Raw genomic sequence first — 25421 nt, 5'->3', positions numbered from 1 at the left:
TTGGCTGCTGGAGGCAAAAGGACAAGGGGCACCCTCTGGGTCCCTCTGTGTGCTGCAAGCTTGGATCTCCTCCTGGAGAGCAGGAGAAAGGAAAGGAGCACATTCCCCATGGAGAGGGGGAGAAAGGGAAGCAGCACAACCACCACTGGATTCAGCATCACCTGCTCACCCTGCAGTGGTCAAAACTCACCAACTCACAGAATTCTGCACCCAGGACCCTGTGGATTGTCCCACCATAAAAAAAAATGTTTGGGATTGGGCTCCAGGCAGTCCCCTGTGTCTCAGACCCAAAGCAGGGAGGTGACAGGGGACTGGCACTGATGGCTGCAAGGACAGAGGGCTGGGAGCTGCAGCTGCAAGCACAGCAGCTCACAGGGCTCCCCACTCAGCACCCAAAGGTCTCCCCCCACACCTGAATGCTCTGACCACAGTGCCCACCCTGCCTCATTTCTGTCTCAGCCCAAAAAACAAAACAAAGGTGAGGAGAGCAGGTGTGAGGCTGAAGCTGCCCTTCCATCCCCCGTGCTGAAGGTCCCTCACTGCAGGCGGGTCCAGGACCTGACTCCTACTGCAGAGCAGCTCCTCCTCCTCCTGCAGGGCTCCAGGATCCCTGCACAGACAGTGCCTGACATCCCAAACCAGCCCCACCCTGTGATACCCCCCCTCTGATGTCCTTGCAAGCTCATCTTGTCCTGGTGTCCCTTGCTTGCCCCTGAGCTGAGCCTTCCCTGAGGGATGACCCTCCTTGAGAAATGACCCTCCCCTGAGGGATGACCTTCCCTAAATGATGACCTTCCCTAAAATGACCTTCCCTGGGGGATGACCTTCCCTGAGGGATGACCCATGGAGCAGCAGGTTAAGTGGTGAGCAATAGCTGGGCAGGACAGATGACAGCGTCAGCGACAGCAAGCAATTAGTTAATGGGCTCTGGGGCTCTCAGACCAATCTCATCAGTGACCACGAGCTGCAGGAGAAATGATGACAGGCCAAGCCAACAGAAACAGGAGCCAAAGGAGGGAAGCAGGGATGGGGGAAGGGGGAATTAAGAGAGGGAATGAAAATAATCAAAAAGCCAGCGAGAAGATGCTGTCCACACAAGAAGCATACTGAGCTGACAGGCTCAGCTGCTGCTCAGGGGAGAAAAACAAAATCCCTTTATCTACCTCCACACCCTTCCAATAGAGAGTGGTGTCAGATCGATTTATTGCCTTTCCCCTGACAATCAATCAGGCCTCCTCCAGTGCTCAGAGCCGTGTCACATGCAGCAGGGAAAGGGAGAGCAGCAGAGCAAGACACGGCGCGGCTGCTCAGAGCTCTGCTGCTCCTGATTAGCAGGAGATGGGTGGCTCCAGGCCAGAGCAGCTCACAGTCACAAGACTTAGAACCACACTGAGTTGTGGAAGGCGTGCAAGATTCCCTGCAAGCCTTGCTGGGATTGCATGGAGAGGCTCTGGAGCGTGGTTGTGGATGGGGCTCGTGGATATGGGGAGGGAAAGTGCCCTTCCAGGGAGACAAATGTGTGAAGTGAGGCTCTTCAGGCTGATCATGCTCCTGAGACTGGTATTTGCAAGTAGAAAGAGGCTCAGGAAGAGACCAGCACTTCATGGAGTCCCAGAGAAGTGTTTCCACTTCCCCACTGGAGAAAAGTGTCCACACTGAGCTGCAGAGCCTCTCCACCAAAGCCTCCAAATCCCAGATCTGTCACTCACAAGGGAACTGCTCATGAACACCACAGTCCTGGATATCAGCGAGCCCAAGGCAGTTTGTGTCTCATCACATCCCAGTTTGTGTCTCATCACATCCCAGTTTGTGTCTCATCACATCCCAGTTTGTGTCTCATCACATCCCAGTTTGTGTCTCAACACAATCCCAGTTTGCCTCTCCCCAGCTCAGTTTGTCTTTCCCCATCCCAGTCTGTCTCTCCCCACCCCAGTTTGCCTCTCCCCACCCCAGTTTGCCTCTCCCCATCCCAGTTTGCCTCTCCCCATCCCAGTTTGCCTCTCCCCATCCCAGTTTGCCTCTCCCATCCCAGTCTGTGTCTCATCACATCCCAGTTTGTGTCTCACCACCATCCCAGTTTGTGTCTCACCACCATCCCAGTTTGTGTCTCACCACCATCCCAGTTTGTGTCTCACCACCATCCCAGTTTGTGTCTCACCACCATCCCAGTTTGCCTCTCCCCAGCCCAGTTTGTGTCTCACCACCATCCCAGTTTGCCTCTCCCCATCCCAGTTTGCCTCTCCCCATCCCAGTTTGCCTCTCCCCATCCCAGTTTGCCTCTCCCCATCCCAGTTTCCCTCTCCCCAGCCCAGTTTGCCTCTCCCCATCCCAGTTTGCCTCTCCCCATCCCAGTTTCCCTCTCCCCAGCCCAGTTTGCCTCTCCCCATCCCAGTTTCCCTCTCCCCATCCCAGTTTGCCTCTCCCCATCCCAGTTTGCCTCTCCCCAGCCCAGTTTGCCTCTCCCCAGCCCAGTTTGCCTCTCCCCAGCCCAGTTTGCCTCTCCCCATCCCATCTGCCTCTCCCCCTCCCAGCAGTGGCACACCCACCCAACTCACTCTTTGGGGGGGGTCAGGTCGTCGGGCCGTGTCTCGAAGAACTGCAGCACCTCCTCACACTGGGAGATGTAGGGGGGCAGCTGGATCAGAGCCTGGGGAGCAAACACACACACTGCTGATGGCAGCACCCAAACTGTGCCAGCAGCCCGGCGAGGGACTGCAGGGACCTGGGACACCCGTGGCACCCACAGCAAACCAGAGAGCCCCACTTCCACCCACCACCCCACCCTGCTGCAGTTAGAACTAAAGGGAAGTAAGCACAGACTGCCCAGGCCCTGCTTAGGCAGCTCCAGCCTTTTGTGCCAGAGGCTGAGAGCCCCAGGGTGTCCATCCAGCCTCCCAGCTCCGTTCCCAGCCTGGAGCAGCCATCCCTGGGAAAGGCTGGGCACTTCACACGTGGCAGACTCTCAGTGCCAGCCCAGCCTAAAAATGCTCCCCTGGGCAGTGGCAGCTTGGGAAGGGGCAGGGAGAGAAGCAAGGGAGGCAAGAGCACAGACACCAGGGCTGGGAGGCTGCTCTGCTGCTGTGAATGGCAGGAGATGGAAAATTCCCTCTGCTTCTTTCCCTTCAAGGAATCTATTGTAAAAAGTCTTCAGCAGTGGGACCTGCAGGGTGAGAGTGCCTGGCTGGGAGGGCAGTGGAGAAAGGGAGTATTTACAGTCAGGGAGCAGAGCTGCAGCCTGACCTGGAGCAGATTTATAACCAGTTTTCTGTACAATTCCCCCTCCCCTCTGTTTGCTGTCCCAGCAGTCCCGTGACAGCAGCGTGGGCAAAGCAAACCTCCCCTCATTTCTCTCCTGGACACAAAACCACAGCTGCAGAGCCCAGGGTGACCACAGAGATCAGATGTGGCTCCTCACTGCCCCAAGTGCTGGCCCCCAAAGCCCTTCCAGCCACTGAGCAGCAGTGCCAGCACAGCAGACTGACAGACCACTAATCACAGGCCAGACTGAACAGCATCATGTGAGACACAGCAGAGACAAAACCCTCCCTCCACGGCTTCTGGGCCCAGGCAAGGGCTATTCAGATATCAGGTTTTGCAAGGATGCCATTCCCATGTGGTACCACTCCCCAGCTCCAGCATCCCATGATCTAAGTGATTCCCCCATGCCAAAATCCCTGGGATTTTGTGGCCTGGAGAGGGCTGTGTGCCCTCTGAAAGCAGGGGATGATCCCAGAGTGACCCCTGTGCTGGAAGGAGGAGACACAGCTCATTTCCCAGCACGTTTGGAAGGAAGCCCACCCAGAGCTGACTGTGCTGAGCCAAGCAGGTCACCCTGCAGAACAGAAACAGAGGCACAGGCAGCCTGATGTCTGTCCCACCTCTGCAGCCAAAGCAGGGCCAGCAGGACACAGCTCTGGTGCTGGAGCCACAGCAAAGTCACCTTCCCATCCTGAGGAGAAAGGGCCAGACAGAGGATCCTTGTTGGATTAAAATCCATTTTGCAGGCAGTGAGAGAGGATTTTCTCAGTGTTCTCAGTGGGCCACCCAGGCTCTTTGGGGTAGAGCATCACCACTCCTCCATCAACCCCCCTCTGACACTTTCCCAAAATCCCTCAGACAGGAGGAAGGCACGAGAAAGGCCAAAGAGAATAAACTGGAGAAATGGGAAGACATTTCAGGCCTCAGCTCCCTCTCCTTGCCAATCCCATGGCTGTCTGAAGTCTCATTTAGCAACTCATTGCTCTTACCACTTTGCTCTGATTCCTTCACTGCTTTTCCTGCACTTTATCTTAAATTGCCACATTTTCCAGTACAACAGAAGCTCTTCAGCAGGAACACTGCCCTGTGAAGGCAGTGGTTTCCCCCCCTGCTCCTCCTCCCTGCTTCCACCCCAAATCTCACCCAGAGAACCGAGACACCCAAATTCCCCCAGAGGAGACAGCAGCAAAGCAGAAACTTCCTCACACAGCTTCCTCCTGCTAATCCCTTGCTCATTTCCCATCTCTGCAGCCCCTGGTCGGTCCCACAGCCAGCTCAGCTCAGCTGCTTTCCGGGTAAGCAGCAGCAGCTCAAGGCCAGGAGGGAGAGCTGGGAACCCCTGGGTGATGCATTAACGGGAGGGAGAGCACAGCTCCCTAAGTGGGCCATAGAACATCAGCCATTACCTTCCTCTGGTTAAGTCAAATGGGTTCATTAGATTTTATGCCACTAATGGCATGGCTGTGAAAGAGGCAGCAGCAGCATTTCATCACTGAGGGATGTTTTCTTCCCCAAAATGGAATTTACGGCCGTGTCTGTCTGTGCAGCTGACACGGGGGACAAGCACCAGCAGCCTCCCCCAGGACAGCTCAGAGCACACCTTCCCACACCTCCAGCACTCCGCCCTCATCTGCTCTCCTGGCCCGCAGTGATTCTCATCTGCAGCCCCTCTGCAGGGCTGTCAGGATGCATTTCCCAATCCATCTCCATCCCTGGAGTTGTTATTCCAGCCACGGCCTCCCTGCCAGGGGCTTGGCTGAGCCCCAAAGCCCACAGCCTCTCCCAGCACGCAGAGGCACTGCCACACCTCCCTCACCTAAGGGATGCCATGGATATTTTACCATTTCCCCACCTCCTCCCATGGGTTTTGCAGTCTTTGCATGTATTTCCAACAACATTCAGACTGGATTTTGGAGGTACCAGTCCTACCATGGCTGCTGCAAGTACTAAAGCATGTTTTTGACATGATGAGATGTGACACACTGGATTTGTGTGAAAATAGTTTGTCATGGACTTCAGTATTTTTTTTCCCCTGCTAAAAAAAATCTGCCCTAAAATCATAATTTCCCTTCCACTTCAGCCCAGCTTTATATCCTTCAAGAGTATGGAGCAAATTGTCTCAGCCTTCTCTCTGTTCCAATAACTTTCTGAGGTACAACTCATCTTTACCCTGCTTTTGTAACCAGTAACTGGAGTCTGCATCCCAGTTTGGAGCCACCCCACCATCTTTGCACTGCCCGAAGTGTGTCCTGTGAAGGGCTTTGAATAAATCCCTGTTTTATCCCTGAACTCTGCCCAGCCTCTGCTCCAGGCAGCCTCTGAAGGCATCAGGGCAGCACTGGCACAGCACGAGGTGCTGTCAGCCCATCAGGAGGGAGCTGGGCCAAGCTGGGATTGTCCTTGGTGGGTGTCCAAGGATAGGGAGCTGGGGGTGCTCAGCCTGGAGAAAAGGAGACTCAGGGGTGCCCTCCTCACTCTGCACAGCTCCTGGAAGGTGCCTGTGCTCAGCTGGGGCTGGGCTCTGTCTGCAGGAACTGACACAACCGGAGCACACAGCCTCCAGCTGCACCAAGGGAAATTTAAGTTGGATATCAGGAAGTTTTTTACAGAAAGGTGATAAAGTTCTGGAATGGCTGCCCGGGGAGGTGGTGCAGTCACCATCCCTGGGGGTGTTTAACAAAGCCTGGTTGTGGCACTGGGTGCCAGGGTTTAGCTGAGCTGTTGGGGCTGGGTTGGACTTGATGATCCTGAAGGTCTCATCCAACCCAGTGATTCTGGGATTCTGTGTGATTGTGTGTGATTCTGTGAATTCTATGTGATTCTGTGTGTGATTCTGTGTGATTCCGTGTGTGATTCTGTGATTCTGTGTGATTCTCTGTGTGATTCTGTGATTCTCTGTGTGATTCTGTGGTTCTGTGTGATTCTCTGTGTGATTCTGTCTGATTCTGTGATTCTGTCTGATTCTCTGTGTGATTCTGTGATTCTGTGTGATTCTCTGTGTGATTCTGTGTGATTCTGTGGTTCTGTGGGTGATTCTGTGGTCTGGAAGCCCCTCACCTTGCAGTACTCATCAATGGGGATCAGCCGTTTGACCGCGACGTCGCGGATGTGGCTCCGGCGGAAGAGGATCTTCCCTGAAACACAGAGGACACACGGACAGGTCAGCCCAGCACTCTGGGATCACTCTGTCAGGAGCTTTTCCCTGCACCCCCTCTTCTTCCCAAAAGCACCATACCCAAAAGAGCCCATTCCACACACAGAATACCTCATGAGAATGAGGCACAGTCCAAGTGGCAAGGACACTCCAGGAGAGAGAGGAGGAAACAGCTCCCAGCAAACTGCATCCCCTGGTCTCCCACCAGTGATGAGGAGCAGCCCCCACCAAAGCACACCTCTTGGTGTGCAGGTCTGGGGTGGACAAAATCCCTGGCAAACGCTGCAGGACATCCCTTGTCCCATTGTCCAGGGTGTCCAGCGTGGGCAGCAGCCAAGCCAGAGGGTTTTTCCCTGTGCAGCTCCTGGAAGCCACCGTGTCTGCAGCTCTGAGTCAGACCTATAGAATTTTCCTTCCTGTCTGGGGTTTATTTTTGTTCTCCATTAATGGGATCCTCTTGCCACTCCGTTTCCTCCCCTCTGGCTTATGGTACAGGCCTCTTGCCTTTGAAGCCTAATGAGTCCTAAATGCTTCAAGCTGCTCTCTCAGAGAACAGCTTCTCTGGTTTAAGCAGACAAAAGCCATTAGCAGACAGTGAAACAGATCCCTGATCAAAAGGGGTGGTGCTGGCAGGATTTCAGACCACTTCCCAAAGCTCCAGGAACTGGCACTGCTCTGCAGCACCATCACCTGGAAAAGTGTGCTTTGGGGGGTGGCTGGCAGTGAAGTGCCCTCAAGCTCCTCCTGGCAGCTCCAATACCACAGGAAAGGCTTTTTTTGTGCCTGCTTGGGTTTCCAGTCCCATCCCTGAACCCAAGGAGAGCAAGAAGCCCTTCATTTATCAAAGGGGACAAGCCAGAAGCCAAACTCCCCTCACTCCACCCTTGCAAACCACATGAGAGCAGGGAAAAAGCACTTGGGCAGTCACAGCATGGCTTTGTCCCTTTGTCCCTTTCCCTCTGGAATTACTGAAACCAGGGGCTGGATGCTACTAAGAACAAGACACAGGAAAATGATCACATGATTCTGACAATTATAAATCCAGGGCTGAGTCACTGATCAGGATTTGACATCCAGGGCTGGGTGATTTATCCCAGAGTGAAATCCAGGGCTGGGTCACCCCCCGTGCCTCTCCCTGACTTGGCCAGGAGCTGGGTCACGGGTGGCTTGTGCAATCTGCCAATGCATTTTTTGAAGCAGAGATGAACTAAAGCCAAGCCAAGTTCAGCTTGCAAAGAGCACGAGCAAGAACCTTCTGGAGGAGCCAAATCTCCTGCCAGGCCAAGTTAAAGCTTTGGAACAGGACTGAATCCACTCAGAGGCAGCTCCATCCTTGCCCTGCAGTGAAGGGAGGGGGTCAGGCAGCTCAGGCCAGGATTGCTCCTCATTTCTGGGCCCCTGGCAGCAGGGCTGGGACACTCTCAAGGGCATTCCCTCTCAAGGCGTGCCAAGAAGAGCCAAATCTGGCAGCCTTTGTGACAGAGTGAGAACAAAATCCCCCTCTATTCAATCTTTTCCAATTTTGAGGGTGAAGAGCCTGGGAACAGGGGATTTGTCTGGGAAAACTGGGACCAGCACCCAGGCTGGAGCTCCATTCCTTGTCCTGAGCAATTCTTTGCCATCTGACAAGAGAATGATCAAGTTTTGCCTTTGCATCAGCAATCCCAGCGTGTTTGCTGCCCAGGATTCTGTTTGATGATTGCTAAAAAGATGAATGGATCACACCAGCTCTGCTGGCAGTGGAGGGAATGGCTGATCTGGTTCTAGGTCTGCCAAAATGAAATCACTGCTGGGTGGGTAGGTTATAAATGGCTGAAATAATAAGCTCTGGGTGTGGGAATATTGAAATGTTTAACAAACATATGCTAGTGAGTAATAATAAAAAGAATACAGTTTGGGGGAATAAATTCATCACAAGTGATCTTAAATTAGCCCAGGCATGGAGCATGTGAAGCAGCAGGAAATCCAGCTCCTCTCTCTGTTTGCTCTAGATCTGGTATTTTTCAACAAGGAAGTTTATTTTCTAACAAAAAGCTGACTTTAATCAAAAAGCCTAATTAACATAATTGCAGCCCCTTCAGTGCTGCCAAATCCAGCAATAGAAACCCTTGAGCTGCCAGGCAGGAGAGAGCAGGAAACCCCTCCTGGAAGGGAGAGCTGGGCAGCTTGCAGGGTCAGGGAGATGCAGCATTTCCCTGGGCAGGTTTTCCTTGGCCCTGACCTAAACCTGGGAATCTGGGGAGGAATTTCAGCAGAGCTGTGCAGGGGGGCTTTTCCCATGGCCAAGCACAACACGAGGGGAGCACAGGAGACTGAGGGGTGCAGAGAGCACCTGAATGATGCTGCAGCTCCTGGGGAGGGCTCCACCACCTCATTCCCTCCCTGGGGCTGTTCTGGCTGCTTCCAGAAGCTGTAAGGATCCTCAGCCAGGTGCTGGAAGTGTCCCAGGCCAGGCTGGCCAGGGCTGGGAGCACCCTGGGAGAGTGGAGGTGCCCTGCCCACGGCAGGGGTGGATGAGGTGACCTTTAAGGTCCCTTCCAACCCAAACCATTCCATGGCTCCACGATTCCAAACTCATTTTCCCCCTCCCAGCACTGCTCCTGCCTCAGGATGAGGAGCACCAAGGACAAGGGGGCAGCTCTGCTGGTAAAGGGGTTTTCCATCAGCTGCAGAGGCCAGTGCTGCTGCAGGCTCCATTTGCTCAGCTTCTCTCTCTTGTCACCATGCCAGGACTCAGAAATAATTGGATTTTCTTATTTACATAGATAATGTGATGCATGAGCAATGGGAGCAGCGAGGCTCCATCCCTGCTGGCACCAGGAATTCCCTCCAGCAGGAAGTGTGGTCAAATACACTGTAAAAATACCCTGTAAAACACACTGTCCTCTACACAAACAAAGCTGAGACAGCACTGAACATTTATCAGCCAGGAATGTGTCAAACAAGTTGATTTTGGAAAAAGAGGACTGAGATAAGGCTCTAACACACAATGGCTGCCCTGGCTGTGCAAGCACCCACGCTGCAGGACCTGCTGCCTGCTTTTTCTGGGCTTCAAAAACCTGTTAATCCCTACAAAGGAAAAGAGAAGCTCTGCTGAAGGGATTCTGTCTGGCCATGAAAATTCCTCTGGTGCCAGAAAGGATCTGTTCCCCAGGAGTGGAAGAACCAAACTCTGTGGGTAATCAAGGCTGATTTGCTTTATCTGATTGACCCAGAGCAAAAATTGATGGAGCAGCTACCAAGGAGGGGGCTGGAAAAAAATGCAGCCTGGTCCCCACTGCCTGAGGCCTTCACTGGGACTGGGAAGGGTCAGGAGACCTTGGGGACAAGGCTGATGAGGAATTTGGGTCTCCAGCAGTGCCAGCCAGGGCAGGCAGGCCACAGGAGGGGTTAATCTCTCCAAACAAACAAAACCAGGGGAAACAGGGCTCTGCAAATTGTTCCCTCCTGGGGGAATTCTCCAGGTAGAGCTGGAGTTGTACTGGGAGCAAGGAGCTGGGAAAAAAAAAATTAAAAAACCAAAAAACCAGGCAGAGGGACCTTAAGTAGCAAAACTGTGGAGCCAAAGGCTGGATCTGCAGCAAGCTGAGAACCCCAAACACATCCCCCTGGGCAGCCCTGCTGTGAACCAAGCCAGGGGTTCCAGGAGTGGAAAAGCAGCTGTGCCTCCTGCTTTGCCCTGGAGGAGTCCCCCCCTCCCTGCCCCTCCCCACGGCCTCGGAAAGAATTCACTCCTCTGCACCTTTCAAATCACATCCAGACCTTCCCCAGCACGGGTTCCAAGCTCACTTCAGAGAAAAGGCAGCCCTGAATGCACACGTAATTAATCCCAGCCCCTGGAGCAGCCAGCTTTTGCTGGGCTGGGGGATCAGGCGTGGGAGGTGGTGCTGCCAGGAGTCCTGCACTCAGCATCTGCCCTGTGCAGGGGTGCAGCCTGCCCTCCCCAGCTGCCACAGCAGAGATCCCAGCTCATCAGAGCACAAAACAGCAACGAGGACCCTGCCCCATCTCCAGCCCACAGGAAGATGGAACAGGGCTCAGCAAAGTCAGGTACCACAGCTGGAAAATGGATGAGTTTTCCCCCACTCCACAGAGGTTTTGTGGGGAGCTAAAGCACCCTCACAGTTATCCTGGGAGAAAATCCCCAAATTTGTGGGTGGCATTGATGCCCACACCCAGCAGGCTGGTGGGCTGGCAAGGGGGCAGAAAGCAGGGCTAATTCTGCTTTTAAAAACCTCCCCAAGCCCCTTTCTCCTCCTCCCTTTTCAGGACTTCACTGCTAAATCTTCCTCAAAAGCAATTTTACAGCCAAAGTGAGCTCAGCCTCAGGCAAGCCCTCCTTGCTGAGGCTCACGTTTCCAGCGAGGCAGGGCTGGCCAGGAGCTGCTCCAGGCCACTGGGGCTGCAGGCAGCTTGGAAAGCTCCACGCTCCTTAGAAAAGCTGTTTCCTGCAGGATCTGGCACAGCCCTCCCCAGCTGAGCTCATCTGTTTGCTCTGCTCTTTCTTTCTTTCTTTCTTTCTTTCTTTCTTTCTTTCTTTCTTTCTTTCTTTCTTTCTTTCTTTCTTTCTTTCTTTCTTTCTTTCTTTCTTTCTTTCTTTCGTGTGGATGGGCACCAGCAGGGCTCTGCTCCTCTGCAGCTGCTCCAGACCATGCCAGGGGCACAGCTGGTGCCAGCCAGGGGCTGGGTGCTGCCACAGCTGCTCCAGCACCACAAAAAAAGCTCTGCCAGGGGCTCAAAGCCAGCTGAGAGAGCTCAAAAAGCACTTCAAATTCCCCTCGGAGCTTTCCAGGCACAGAGCAGGAGCACTGCCAGGAAAATCCAAAGCCCACCAGGCTCTGCTGTGGGATGGAGCTGGTGCCAGCACCCAGAAAGGGACAAGCCCTGGCCCCACAGCTCAAGAGAGCTGCTGAGCTTTGCAGGACCCAGCTCTGTGGCTCCACAAGGGGTGAAGGACTTCTGCACTTCCAAATGCCCCTCCTGATAGCATCAAAGACCTGCTCAGAGAGGCCAAAGTCTCCAGAAATTTCCCATAAAAAGTCAAATCCTCAAAGGCAGGCACTCACAAAATGAGGCCACGCCAAGCCAGGAGGGTTGCTGTGGGCTGGTGTTGGAATGTGGGGCAATCCTGGAGCTCCTCTCCATGCCAGGGAACCAGCCTGACACACAAAGCCCTGGCACCTGCTCAGGTGGAGGTGCTGACCCCGAGCTTGGGGCACTTTGGGGTTTGCTGAGGAAGCCAGAGCTGCAGGAGGCATTTTGGAGAGCTGCAGTGGTGCTGCTAGGCAGGGGCTTCCCAGAAAGCAGAGGGCTTGCAGGAAACCACAGCGGCCAAATCTCCCCTGCTAATGAAATTCAGATGCTCCAAATGGCATTGGGAACAAACTCCAGTATTCCCAGAAGCTGGACAACACCAAAACCCAGCAAGTTTAGGGAGACAGAACCACATTTGTGCAGAAAACCAGTCCCAGGCTCACCTGGGCTGGGAGAGACAGAGCTGGGGGTCACTGCGACAAAACTTGTTGTCACCCCAAGCTGGGCAGGCAAAGAACTGCTCCAGACAGGAATCAGGCAGCCAGCAAATACTGAAGGAGCTTTCAGGTGAAATCCTCTGTCAGAAGCAGGGCTTGGCCACGCTGTCACAGCTCCAGGGACAGCCACAGCTCCAGGGACAGCCACAGCTCCAGGGACAGCCACAGCTCCTGCCTGCCCCAGGAGCTGAGGACAAAGGCAGCACGGTGGTTCCCAGCCCCAGCCACACACCTTCCCCGAAGCACTGGCCTCCAGGGGCTGGCCCGGGTTTATTTTCCAGCAATTTCCACCCCCTTTTTTCCCACAGTGGAAATCCCAGTGACACGTTTCCGAGCAAAGGGGAACCATTCCAGCACCAGGGAGAAACAAGTACTGGTGAGTGCGAGCAGCAGGGCTCGGACCAGGCTTCCCTCCCAAAAACAGCAGAGTTTTGGTGGGAATTTTCTGCAAGTGCAGCAGGGCCAAAGCACAAATGCAATTTTTCCAAGTGATGCCCTTTGCCAGTTTGGCTCCCATCCCTCCCTGCTGGCAGGAGCACTTGTACAGCAAGAGCTTTTGTGCTCTAACACCAGCTGAGCTTTGCTTTTGCTGATGTTACAAAGCCAGGACAAGCCAGAATCAGAAACCCAGACCAGATTCTCTTGCTCAGAAAGGGGTGGAAATTATTTAATTTTTTTTTCCACAGCACTCAGAGCAAAGCAAAGCCCACAAAGGCCTTTGTGTTCCTAGAAGAGCCAGGAGGCAGAGCACAGCACAAAGGCTGCACTAAACAGACCTGACAGCCACTGGAAGTGATTATGGTGCCCTGACATTCCTAAATATCCTCATTAGCTGCTGGGGGTGGGGGTAAAGACAACTCTGTGGTCAAAGGGACTCCCCACAGGCTGCTCATTTTCCCAAGACACATTTGGGCTCTTTTCCCCCCACAGCTGCAGCCACCAGCAATCCCCACACCACAAAGTGCCAGGGATTATCACATCTGTGCTCTGGGCATGAAACCACTGGTGCTGGGCACGGCACAGCAAGGCTGGTTTTGAGCAGTGCCTCCCAAACAGGAGGCCAGGGCTGTCCATCAGCCTGAGTTCCATTGTCCTTCCCCTCCCTCTGGTGTCCCCTGCAGCTGCACAGGACAGGGAAAGCAGCATGGCAGCAGCTTTGGGGAGCCTCACACCACCCTCAGCCTTGTGCATGTGGGGCTCTTGGTCTTCCACTCAACAATTCTGGAGGTCCAGAGAAATCCTGGGGGGTTTAACACCCACTGGGCACACTGCTGGCAAACCCAGAGGTGTTAAAGACCTCAGTGATGCCCAGGTGGTGCAGCAGGTAAGAGCTGAATTCTGTGTGTGCTCCCACGTGTGTGTTTGCTCCCAGTCCCACAGAGTGGGAAAAAGCTCCTGCAGTGCCACAACCAGCCTGGACCCTGCTGAGCCATGTCCTACCTGGCAGAAAGGGGATGATCCTTTGCTTGGGGTCCTTCTGGCCTCCTTCCATGGGGAACTTGTCCAGCATCTGCATCTAGGAAAGGAAATGCAAGAGAGGTGAGGAAAGTCAGGGATTCACTGGCAGGACACAAAGGAGAGACAGAACACACCCAGAGGCATCCAACACTCCCTCCTTTGGGAGGAAGATCCAAACCCCCCTTTGGTTTCCCCAGGCCATGGATATGAAGTGTCTCCCGACATTTCTGCAGCTCCCAGGGTGCTGAAATGGGTCTGGCTGTGTCTGCTGGAGCTCCGTGCCCAAAGAATTCACATTTTTGGAAGCACTGGAGTGTCCTGAGCACCTGGAAAGTCCAACCAGCCCTCTGCAGCCCTGCACAGGCAGTAGTTACACTTTTTTTCCTTGGATCTCAAACCCTGGGATAAATGACTGAGGTTTGGTAGAGGGGACAGATGGAAGGAGGGGTTTTCCCCTGCACTTTGAGAAGAGATAAAAACTCCCCCAGGACTCCCAGAGACAACAGGGGAAGCAGAAGGAGCTGTCAGAGTGAACTCAGAGCCTGGGTGGCACTGAGCACAGCGGGGCTGTGCTCACAGGAAACAGCTGGGGGGAAAATGTCCCCAGCCAGGGACTGTGGTGACATTCCAGCAGCCCCAGGGAGGACTTGGCTGCCCAGGCAGGCCAAGATCTCTTCCCTGAATGCACACAGAACAGAGAGGGAAAAGAGTGCTCCAGAGGCAGGGGAAGGAACAGAGGAAAAGAGAGATCCAGAGGTGGGAGAAAGAGCAGAGGAAAAGAGAGATCCAGAGCCAGAGGAAAAGAGAACTCCATAGTCAGGAGAAGGAGCAGAGGAAAAGAGAGATCCAGAGGCAGGGGAAAGAGCAGAGGAAAAGAAAAGAGAGCTCCAGAGCCAGGAGAAAGAGCAGAGGAAAAGAAAGATCCAGAGGCAGGAGAAAGAGCAGAGGAAAAGAAAAGAGGGCTCCAGAGGCAGGGGAAGGAGCAGAGGAAAAGAAAAGAGAGCTCCAGAGGCAGGGGATGCCCCCAGGGACAAGGGAGAGGCAGCTGGCAGAGCTCCAGGCCCGGGGGCTCCCTGAGTGCTCCCTGTCCTGCTGGCTCTGCAGGATGGGGATGCAGCAGAGGTTGTCACACTGCTCCAGCCAAGGGAAGCAGCTCCACGTCTGGAAAAGGGATGGGAAAAGGGTAAAAGTGCAGCAACCCCACAAACCCTGGGGGAGGAACACAGGGACAGGCACCAGAGGCTGGTGTGCAGGCTCCAGTGCCAGATTTTCCATTTGGAGCACCCTTGCCCTGGCGTGCCCAGCAGAGCTGTGCCAGGGACAGGGCTGGCATGGGGACATCCCACAAAGGTTCCCTCCAAGCCCCAAAGAGGGCTGCTCACAGGCCATGCCCGAGGGGCCAGCCAGGCTCCTGGGGAGAGGAGACAGACACAACCCACAGGGGAGCACAGAGGGGCCAAGTCCTGCTCTCAGCAATGCACCCAGCCAGCTCCGGGAGAAAAATCAAGGGAAAAAAACCAACCCAGCAACAATTAATCTATTGTTTCTGCTCTTCCAAGATTATTTTTAAGTATTTTTGACAGAGAAGGAGAAAGAAAAAGGCAGGAGTGGATGAAGTTTGAAGAATTTTGGTGTCTGTTATGACATGGGGAACATGTGTCCCATTTTTTCCTGACCCCTTTGCAGCAGGGAGAGGGATCCCAGGACTGGGGCACAGAAACCCCAGTGGGGTACCCAGCCCAGGCTTCCCACACCAGCACAGGGCACATTTATCCACATTTATCTCCACCACCAACTAATCTTATCAGTTAGCTGTTTTCCTTACCCAGGAATGTCTGGGCAGCGAGTCTGGAGTGAGGCAGAGTGTGAGAACTCCCTGTCCCCACCCCCAGCTGTCCATTACCAGGGAAATACAGGAAAAACAAAGCAGGAGAACACCCCCAGGGAGGGCAGCCTTGGAAAGGCAGCTCTGTACCAGCAGCCTGAGCTGGAAACAGGAAACCCAGAAGATAAAATCCTAATTAGTGCAATTAAGAGTGCTGCAGGGGATCCTGGGGAGAGGGGATGGCCCTGCTCAGCAGGATTGCTGGCAAGCAAAGCCCCAAAAGGAGCTGTGGGGCAGTGCCAGAGGGTTTTACACCCCGGTGTCCCAGGCTGCAGGCAGGACATGGCATTCCCAGCTGGAGACAGCCCTGAGAACTCACTGCCAAAAATGCACAGCCTCGGGCCAAGGGCCAGCAGGTGACAAGGTGTGCCATGCTCTGCTGCTCCTGTGTGTCCACACTGCAGAGCTTTTCCTCATCAGGAGGATTTTTAATGAGACAAGAGGAAGGAATGCCCAGGAAGCTCCACCTGGACAAAGGGAAGAACTTCCCTGCTCAGTGAACAGAGACCACAGAGGGGATTTGGGATATTCCCTGGGGATACTGCAGAGCTGTCCCTGTGCCCTGGGCTCTGGGATGGCCCTGCTGGAGCAGGGAGGTGGCACAGTGACCTCTGTGGTCACAACCCATCCTGGGATGTCGGGATGTGCTCTGCTTGGCTGGCAGAGCTTCAGCCCAAAGCCACACTGCTGCTCTGTGCTCCAGCAGGACAGAGCTGCCCCCAGCCTTCAGAGAACACAGCAGCCAGCAGGGAAAAGGGGAAAAAAGGAGCTCAACAAAAGGCTTCCCAGGCTGGTGGCAGAATCACAAGAGGCTCTGTGACAAGGACAGCAGCAGCAACTTCTGTGGAGGAGGGATGAGCTGGGCCAAGGCTGCTCTCATCCACTCATCCAGCTTGAAATCCATGCCCAGTTTGAAATCCATGCCCAGTTTTAAATTCGTGCCCAGTTTTAAATTCGTGCCCAGTTTGAAATTCACGCCCAGTTTTAAATCCGTGCCCAGTTTTAAATTTGTGCCCAGTTTTAAATTCATGCCCAGTTTTAAATTCATGCCCAGTTTGAAATCTGTGCCCAGTTTGAAATTCACGCCCAGTTTGAAATCCGTGCCCAGTTTGAAATTCGTGCCCGGTTTCAAATTTATGCCCAGTTTGAAATTCACGCCCAGTTTTACATTCCTGCTCAGTTTAAACCTGTGGCAGGCCCAGACACGGCGAGGCAGAGGAGGAGGCAGGGCTGAGCTGAGCAGAAGCTCAGGGCAGGAGCAGCAGCCTCATGAGCCCCCCAGCTCCCCACAGCCCGTCCCTGGAGGGCAGGGAGTGCCCCAGGCAGCCAGGGTGAGCCCCAGAGGGGACACCCCTGACCCCCAGCCAGGGGAGCAGGGTCCTGCTCCAAGCTGGGCCACCAGAGTACCACTGGGGAGGTGGGAAAGGGACACAGGTCCTGCCAGGGGGGACAGGATGGGGGACACAGCCCAGGCTGGGAACCAGGGAATTCTCAAAGTGTCCCTGCAGATCAAAGCACTGGAATCAGCCAGTTTGGGAAACCTCTGCCAAGAAATAGTCTGGGAAGAGACATCTGGCAGCAGCTCACAGGCCCTGGTGTTTAGTCTCCTTGAGATCCTTCCCTGCATCCTCAAGGGCTGTCTGAGCAAACAGGGGTGAAACAAACCCCACAGCAGCCCAGAGGACAGAGGGGTGAACGAGCAGCACGCTCAGATCCCAAATGTGCTGGATGGGACAGGAGAAACGGGCAGGAACTGATGCCCAGGAAGTTCCAGTGAACACAGGGAAGAGCTTCTGCCCTGGGCTGGCACGGATGCCAGGCCTGGGCAAGGGCTCCAGGGGTGCCACATCATTCCCATGCCATGCCAAGGGGAGCTGCGTGCCCACAGCAGCAGGAGCTGCCCCAGATGAGCAGAGCGAGGAGCCCAGAGCCTTTAATTTCATTTCTCACAGCAGGAACTGCCCCAGCTGAGCAGCATGAGGAGCCCCAGAGCATTTAATTTCATTTCTCACAGCAACAGGAGCTGCCCCAGATGAGCAGAGTGCCCCAGTGCATTTCATTTCACATAGCAGCAAGAGGAACTGTCCCAGATGTGCAGCATTAAGAGCCCCAGAGCATTTAATTTCATTTCACACAGCAGCAGCAGCAGGAACTGCCCCAGCTGAGCAGCATGAGGAGCCCCAGAGCATTTCATTTAATTTCATTTCTCACAGCAGGAACTGCCCCAACTGGGCAGAGTGAGGAGCCCCAGTGCATTTCATTTAATTTTTCACAGCAGGAACTGCCCCAGCTGGGCAGCATGAGGAGCCCCAGTGCATTTAATTTCATTCCACACAGCAGGAACTGCCCCAGCTGAGCAGCATGAGGAGCCCCAGTGCATTTAATTTCATTTCTCACAGCAGCAGGAGGGCCAAGCCCAACCTCCCCAGTGCTGGGAAATGGCATCACACAGCTGGATTGTGAAAAACCTCATGGAAAGCTTGAAGCATCGCTCAGGAATCGACATAAAAAAAAAGAATTAACTGAGGTCAGAGGGGATAAAAAAAGGGCCACACAAGCTGCCAGCAGCTGGCAGTGCAGGAGGGTTTCCTGTGAAGGCACACAGCATTGGGCACACGCTGGTGCCCGGGGACAGCTCCTGGCATGGGGAGCACTGGGGTGGGCAGGACACTCCCTGCACCCTGGGAGCCAGCACTGAGCCACCCCCAGCTCTGGGTCACCCCAGAAAGCACAAGGGACAAAGCCAGGGGGCTGGGGGGGCTCCCAGGGGCAGAGCTGCTGGGGACAGAGCAGCAATGTCCCCTCCAAGTGCCCCAGGGCTCACAGGGAGGGCTGGATGTTCGGAATTGCACAAAAGTCCAAGGGAAATGCCATCCTGTATCAAGGATATTCAGAATTCCATAAAGGAAACACAGCAAAATTCCAAGGGAAATGCCTCCTGTCTCAGGGATATTTGGAATTGTACAAAATTCCAAGGGAAATGCCATCCTGTATCAGGGATATTCAGAATTGTACAAAATTCCAAGGGAAATGCCATCCTGTATCAGGGATATTCAGAACTGCACAAAATTCCAAGGGAAATGCCATCCTGTATCAGGGACATTCCCCCTGGGCCAGCAAACACAGAGGAGCTCCCAGGAGCAGCAAACCCTGCAGTTTCTGGGCTTTGGAAAATGCAGATTCAGCACAGAACTCAGCCCAAAGTGCACCTGGCCCTTTTAGGACCCAAGCAGGACAAGCAAAACCTCTCAGGAGCACAAAGCCCGGATCTGAGAGCTGCCCCCACAGGGACACAAAGAGAGAAAATCCCAAAGCCTCTGGCCAAATTCAAAAGCCCAGCACAATTCTGGGGCTGATGCAGCCACCTGTGGGCAGGTGAAAGCTGTCACCCCCAAATGGAAACCTCAGAGCTCCTGAGACCTTTCCAAGGGGATTTCTTCATTTCCTGGAGGTGGGAGGGGAGCTGGAAAATGCTGATTTGCCAAGAAGAAAGATCAGCAGGTGAGGATTCATTACAATTAACGTTTCAATGTAAGCTGCACAAATTAAAAGGCTTTTTTTTTAATGTTTTAAGTGACTCATCAAGGGGAAAGCTTTTCTTAAGAATATTAATAGTGAAAAAAACCCCAAGATAACGTTTTACACAGGCTGAACCGAGCTTCTCTCCTTGCTTTCCACTTCCTCTTCCCCATCCCAGGCATGGGAACATCCCTGCAGCACAGCTGGGGCTGTGTCACACAGGATGTGCCCCCTGGCAAGAGCCAAAACCCACAGAGCCACCACCAGAACCGTCAGAAAAGCTGCACAGGCGAGTCCTGCCCAGCCACATCCCCCTCTCCAGCAGCCCCAAACACCTCAAACCAGCACCTCCCAAAGGATGGGAGACTGGGAATGCCTCAGGTTGGAGTTCCTGCTGTGGAGGAACACCAAAACCTGCCCTGTTTCACTGTGCTCACACCTGCAGCCAGCTCAGTTCCACACCTCACACGCTGCTCCACACCCCCAGCCAACCCCATGAAGGTTCCGGGGTCACAGAGACCCCAAACCTCATCCTGAGCCATTCCCAGCTGCCCCCAGGCAGCTCCAGGTCTGGCTTCTCCCTTCCCTCCCAGCCCAGGATGGGGAGCAGCAGAGCTGTGTGCATTCCTGCCCTGAAATTCGTGCCCAGTTTGCAATTCCTGCCCAGTCTGAGCCCGGGGCAGGCCCCGGCATGGCGAGGCAGAGGAGGAGGCAGGGGCTGAGCTGAGCAGAGCTCAGGGCAGGAGCAGCAGCCTCACGAGCTCTTCTTGCTCCACACTTCTTGCTAACCACCTCAACCATCCACCTCCCCTGCTGTTCCTTCCCCAGACACAGCCCCAGGCTCCAAGGCAGCAGAAAAGCCAATATTGGAGAATGTTTGTCCCCACACAAGGAAGGATTTCATCCCTTGGGTTCACAGAGGAGTCACCAAGAGCAGCTCCAGGGAAAAAGGGGCAGTGCAGACCCTGAGGGGCTCAGCTGCCAGAGCCAGGGGTCCATACAGAACCAACCTCAGCCCCTGGCATGGCCATGCTCCTTCCTGCCCTCTCCCAGCTGGAAACAAAACTCTGGCAGAGAAGGAGGTGCTGGAGGCCCCAGGGACCAGCCCAGCATCCCCACAGCTCCCCCTGCACCTTGTGAGCTGAGCAAAGCTCAGGGCAGGAGCAGCAGCCCACGAGCCTCTCCTTGCATCACACAGCAGCTCCAAATGCTGATCTGCCCAGGAGAAAGAGCAGCAGGTGAGGATTCATTACAATTAACATTTCAATGTGAGCTGCTCCAATTAAAAGGCTTTTTTTTTTTTTTTTAATGTTTTAAGTGACTCATCAAGGGGAAAGCTTTTCTTAGGAGTATTAATAGTGAAAAAAAACAAACCAAGAGAATGTTTTACACAGGCTGAACTGAGCTTCTTCCCTTGCTGGAATTCAAACACCAACCCTCCTCCCCTCCTGAAGAACTTCCCAGCTGGTTTAGCTCTTCGTGTGGCTGAGCACAGGAACTTCTTTGGGGCAGTAAAAATATGGGATTGCAAAGCTCTGCTGACTGAGATGGGGTGAGAAGCCCAAGATCTGGGATCCCCTGCAGTTTCCCAGCCCAGCAGAGGGGCAATGCCTGCTGCCAGCAGTGCCTCCATGGGCGGAAATCCTCACACAGGGAGGGAGAACCACAATTTCACCTTCTAAAAACAATTCCCTTCATTCTCCAGCAATATCATCCCCTAAAAAAGCCCCAAATCAAGCTGGCAGCTGCACTCTGCAAGGCTGAGCACCTCAGCATCACTGGGATGCTCTGCAGAGCACAGAGGATTGAAGTTGCACAAAAAGCAAGAATGAGGTTGCACAGAAGAGTTGAAGCAGCTGGACTTGAGCCTTCAGCCCAAGGCAGGGAGAGATCTCACCTCCACCCACCTCCTTCTCCTCTCCAGGAGTTCCAAGCTGTTTTTCTGCCACTTTGGGGTGGGGGATCAGCCCCAGCAGGGTCTCAAATCCTCTTTTTAACACCCAAACTCCTCACTGAGGAAGGTATTCCTCAAAACCTGCTACAACAGCTCATTTTCTTCCTCTCCAGGAATGCCCAGTACCAGCCCATGGTTGAGGTAAAGGATCAGAGGAAAGTGGGAGCACAAGGAATTCTCCACAAGTTGCACAGCAGCACCCTGTGTATTGAAAAATACCTGGTTTGGCTAATTTAACGTGGTGAAAAACGACATCCAGGTGAAACCCTAAATGTTCAGTCAAAGGCAGTGTGAAAACAATAATTCACCTCCCTTAATTACACCTCCAGGATCTGATTTCCACGCTGCCAGGTGCAGACAGCCACAAACCTCATTTAAAATTCACTCCTCAGTGACTCACTGCTCCTGCAAGGGCCTCAAAGTGAGGTCCCAGCGTGGCAGAAAGGCTCAGGGAGGTGGAATTGCCCCAGGGAAGGTGCTGGCTGTCCTCATGCCACCAGAGACCATTTTGTATTCAGGTTATTGCTCACTCTGCAGCCCCAGGAAAGAGCAGAACGTGGAAGTCACCACAACAGGGGCAGAGCAGCACCCTGGGGTGGGAAGGTGAGCAGAAGGAAAACCCTGGAGCCAGCCTGGCTCCACAGAGCCCTGCAGCATCCTCCCACCTGGCACCAGCTCTCTTTTCCCCTCTCCATTTGCTGGCTGGAAGGTGCCCTGAGCTCCTCCCTGCCCCTCGAGGGCTCCCCTGACCCAGCTGGGGGACCCAGCCCCTCCTCACACCCAGGAAAGGCCTGAGCAGCACCCAGAGATGGGAATGAGGAGACAGGCAAGCCCCAGGCCATGCTGGATAATGGAAAAACATGGAAGGGAAGTGAGGAGAAAGGAGCAGCACGTCTGGGATGGAGCAAAAGAAGGGGTTCAATTGTTCCCCTGTGCCCAGGCCCCCCAGGAGATCCCTGCAGAGGTTCACAGCCCTTTGCCAGGGGACCCCAAAGTGCCAGAAATCCCTCACCAAAAGCACAGGAGCAGTGATTTCCAGCAGCCTGGCAGCCCTGTGAGAGCCTGCAAGGGATGGCAGAGGAGTGAGGAGCCAGGAATGTGGGGAAACACCTCGTCCCTTCATCTTCACCACCTCCCCTGCAAGGGCAGCACAAGCCCAGCTCTCATTTCTGTCTCCCACTCCCCAGATCCACTTCTTGGCTGCCCAGGGTGTGTGGGTGGTGCTCAGAGCAGTCTGTGCTGTACCAGGAGGATTTAACAATAGAAACAGGTCCTGGCCATTTCAGTAAAACTCCCCCACTCTGAGACACAGCACTCCTTCACGCTGATTTATGCTCCCCGTCCTCAGCCTCTCCCCAGGCAGCATCCATCAGCTTGAAACTGGTTCATTTTGGATCCAGGGCTGCTGCCACATGATATAAATTGCAGGTCCTTCCAGCAGCAAAGTGCCTGTGTTGGATTGATTAAAAGCACACGCAGACGCTGGGTCTCACGTCAGCCCAGACCCACAAAGCCCCACCAAACCCCAGGGCACAGGCAGGCACCTCCCCAGGGACAGGGGCAGGGGCAGAGAGGGGCCCCGGGGCCCTGGCAGCAAGGAGGAGATGAATTTCCAGAGCTTTTCCAATAATACATAGCTGGGGAGTGGAAGGGTATCAGCTCATCCTGGCTCAGGGAGAGGAACCAGGAAAAGCTTTAAGCATTGCATTATCCAAATGCTCCCCCCAAAAATCCACGCTGGACTGTCAGCACCAGCCCTCAGCTCCATCCCAGAGGGATGGAACTTTTACCCCTCCCATCTTTGTGGCTCCCTCCTGGATCAGACCCTGCCATGCTTCCCCTGGGATGTGCTTCCCGCAGGGCTGGGAGTGCTGTCCCTGCAGCTGCTCTGCCAAGCTCCCAGAGGGAAGGAGACACGGGGAGCCAGCAGGGATGAATGAGCAGGGAACAGGCCCTGGAGCCAGCCCTCCTGTGCCTTGGGTGCACTGGGAGCCAGGCAGCATCCCGAGGGAACAGGCAGAGATGGACTCAGCAAAGCCCTGGGACAGGGAGATGGGCTGGGAACCAGCCAAGAGCCAAGGAGAGCTGTTCCTAACCTGGAATAAACCAAGAGCCAAGGAGAGCTGTTCTAGTCTGGAATAAACCATAGAGTGCTATTCCTAACCTGGAAAAAATCAGGGGTCATGGAGTGCCCTTCCCAGCCTGGAATAAGCCATGGAGTGCTGCCCCCAACCTGGAATAAACCAAAAGCCATGAAATGCTGTTCCCAGCCTGGAATGAGCCATAGAGTACTATTCCCAGTCTGGAATAAATCAGGAACCATGGAGAGCTGTTCCTAGCCTGGAATCAACCATGGAAAACTGTTCCCAGCCTGGAATAAGTCAGGAACCATAGAGTGCCCTTCCCAGCCTGGAATGAGCCATGGAGAGCTGTTCCCAACCCGGAATAAACCAAGAGCCATGGAGAGCTGCTCCCAGTCTGGAATAAATCAGGGATCATGGAGAGCTGTTCCCAGCCTGGAATGAGCCATGGAGAGCTGCTCCCAGCCTGGAATAAACCATGGGAAACTGTTTCCAGCCTGGAATAAGTCAAGAACCATAGAGTGCCCTTCCCAGTCTGGAATGAGCCATGGAGAGCTGTTTCCAGTCTGGGATGAGCCATGGAGAGCTGCTCCCAGCCTGGAATAAATCAGGGGTCATGGAGAGCTGTTCCCAGCCTGGAATCAACCATGGAGAGCTGCTCCCAGCCTGGGATGAGCCACGGAGCTCCCAGCCCTGCTCCAGCAGGCTCTGGCTCTGGGATTGCAGATGTTCCCCCTGCCCAGCCCTGCTGCCTGTCCTGGCTGTGTGCTGGGCTGGGAATGCTCCCCCAGGCTGCTGCTCCCAGGGCAGCCCCAGCTTGGTGTGCCAGGCACAGGAGGTGCCAGCCCAGCCCCGCTGAGTCCCTGAGCTGCCCCGGCGCTGGCACGCTCGGGAATGTGCTGGCTGCTGCTGCCAAGGGCTGGAACGCTATAAATGGGAGACACTTGGAGAGAGAAAACACGAAGGAGCCAACTTTTAACTAGGCTGGAGTGCATTGGACTGTGCGTGCTCTTTGTGCAGGGGGAGAGGAGGAGAGTGATGAAGGTTTTTGATGCACTGCTGGAAAAATACCGGCTGCTCCTCCTGCAAACAGAGGAGTTTGTTGTCCTTATTCAATGGAGAGTGTTTTCTCCTGAGTTCAGGGATGGGAATTCACTATTCCTACACTTCTGCAGGTGGTGTTGAGGCCGTGGCCCTGGCTGCAGCCTGGGCACAGAGCACAAAGCAGTTGCTGGTGCTCTGCAGCAGGACCTGGCTGGAGGAAGCTGTGGGTTTTTCCCTGTGCTCAGTCACGCAGGGCCTGCCTTTCCTGATCCAACTGCCTGACAGCGAGATCCTGATGATTTATTTTTGTGGGAGGGTGAAACCACAAAGTTCACTGCACGCACAACTGCTCAGAATTTTGCTGAACTCCATAAACCCTGGAGGGGAAAAAAAAAAAAAAAAGAAATCCCCAAAGTGTTGAAATAAGATTCCTGTTACGAAAGAACTGTTGAGAGAGCCCTGTTTACCATCCCTGGACACACAAAACCCTGCAGCTCCTGCAGCCACAGCCTGGCTGAGTGCCTCAGGGCTTTGCCATCAAAGAGGCCGCCCAGACCAGGCATGACCCAGGAGAGGGCAAATCCAGGCTGGCATTGCCTCCTCCATGACCCAGGGAGGGTAAATCCCTACTGCATGACCCAGGAGAGGGGCATCCAGGCTGGCATTCCCACCTTCATGACCCAGGAGAGGGTGAATCCAGGCTGGCATTGCCTCCTGCATGACCCAGGAGAGGGCAAATCCAGGCTGGAATTCCCTCCTGCATGACCCAGGAGAGGGGGCATCCAGGCTGGCATTGCCTCCTGCATGACCCAGGAGAGGGCAAATCCAGGCTGGCATTGCCACCTGCATGACCCAGGGAGGGTAAATCCCTACTGCATGACCCAGGAGAGGGGCATCCAGGCTGGCATTGCCACCTGCATGACCCAGGAGAGAGAGATCCAGGCTGGCATTGCCTCCTGCATGACCCAGGAGAGAGAGATCCAGGCTGGCATTGCCTCCTGCATGACCCAGGAGAGGGCAAATCCAGGCTGGCATTCCCTCCTGCATGACCCAGGAGAGGGGGCATCCAGGCTGGCATTGCCTCCTGCATGACCCAGGAGAGGGCAAATCCAGGCTGGCATTGCCTCCTGCATGACCCAGGAGAGGGCAAATCCAGGCTGGCACTCCCTGCTGCTGGAGCCCTGTGCTGCTCAGGGCACACTGCTCAGCACGGCTGCTCTTTGCTCTCCACATCAGGAGGATTAAGATAACACCCACTTCACCTCTGAGCACTCCTGCCAGCAGCCTGGGCTAAATCATGGAGGAGGAGGAGACAAAAGTGGAGGAGGAAGGGAAGGAGACAGAGGAAGGCCAGCTCTGAGCTCACACTAATGGAAGCAAGAGGCTCATTTTAATTTTTCAAGCCTCCAACTGCCTGAAACAAGCTGATGAGAACAATTCCTCTTTGTGTGCCAGCTCCAGCCTTCAGAGCCCATTCACTGTGGTGGATTATTCAGAACCTCCCTGACTCCCTGAGACTCAGACTTTCCCCTCTCCC

The 25421-nt window shown here is 54.5% G+C and overlaps 1 protein-coding gene across 5 annotated transcripts in view; it reads right to left on the bottom strand.

Annotated features, from left to right (window-relative positions):
* Positions 1–25421, bottom strand: part of SH3PXD2B (SH3 and PX domains 2B) — a 65347-nt gene that overhangs the window by 24595 nt on the left and 15331 nt on the right. For all 5 annotated transcript variants that reach the window (XM_064388258.1, XM_064388263.1, XM_064388261.1 and 2 more), the window contains exons 3-5: positions 13384–13459; positions 6316–6392; positions 2556–2647 (exon numbers count right to left, since the gene is read on the bottom strand). In XM_064388258.1, coding sequence (XP_064244328.1) covers positions 2556–2647; positions 6316–6392; positions 13384–13459 — 245 coding nt within the window. The remainder of the gene's footprint in view (positions 1–2555; positions 2648–6315; positions 6393–13383; positions 13460–25421) is intronic.

The sequence above is a fragment of the Passer domesticus genome, chromosome 13 (assembly GCF_036417665.1).
Source record: "Passer domesticus isolate bPasDom1 chromosome 13, bPasDom1.hap1, whole genome shotgun sequence".
In the NCBI taxonomy this organism is placed as follows: domain Eukaryota; kingdom Metazoa; phylum Chordata; class Aves; order Passeriformes; family Passeridae; genus Passer; species Passer domesticus.
The sequence above is the reverse complement of the archived record's forward strand: the minus strand, read 5'-3'. Positions and strand labels throughout refer to the sequence as shown.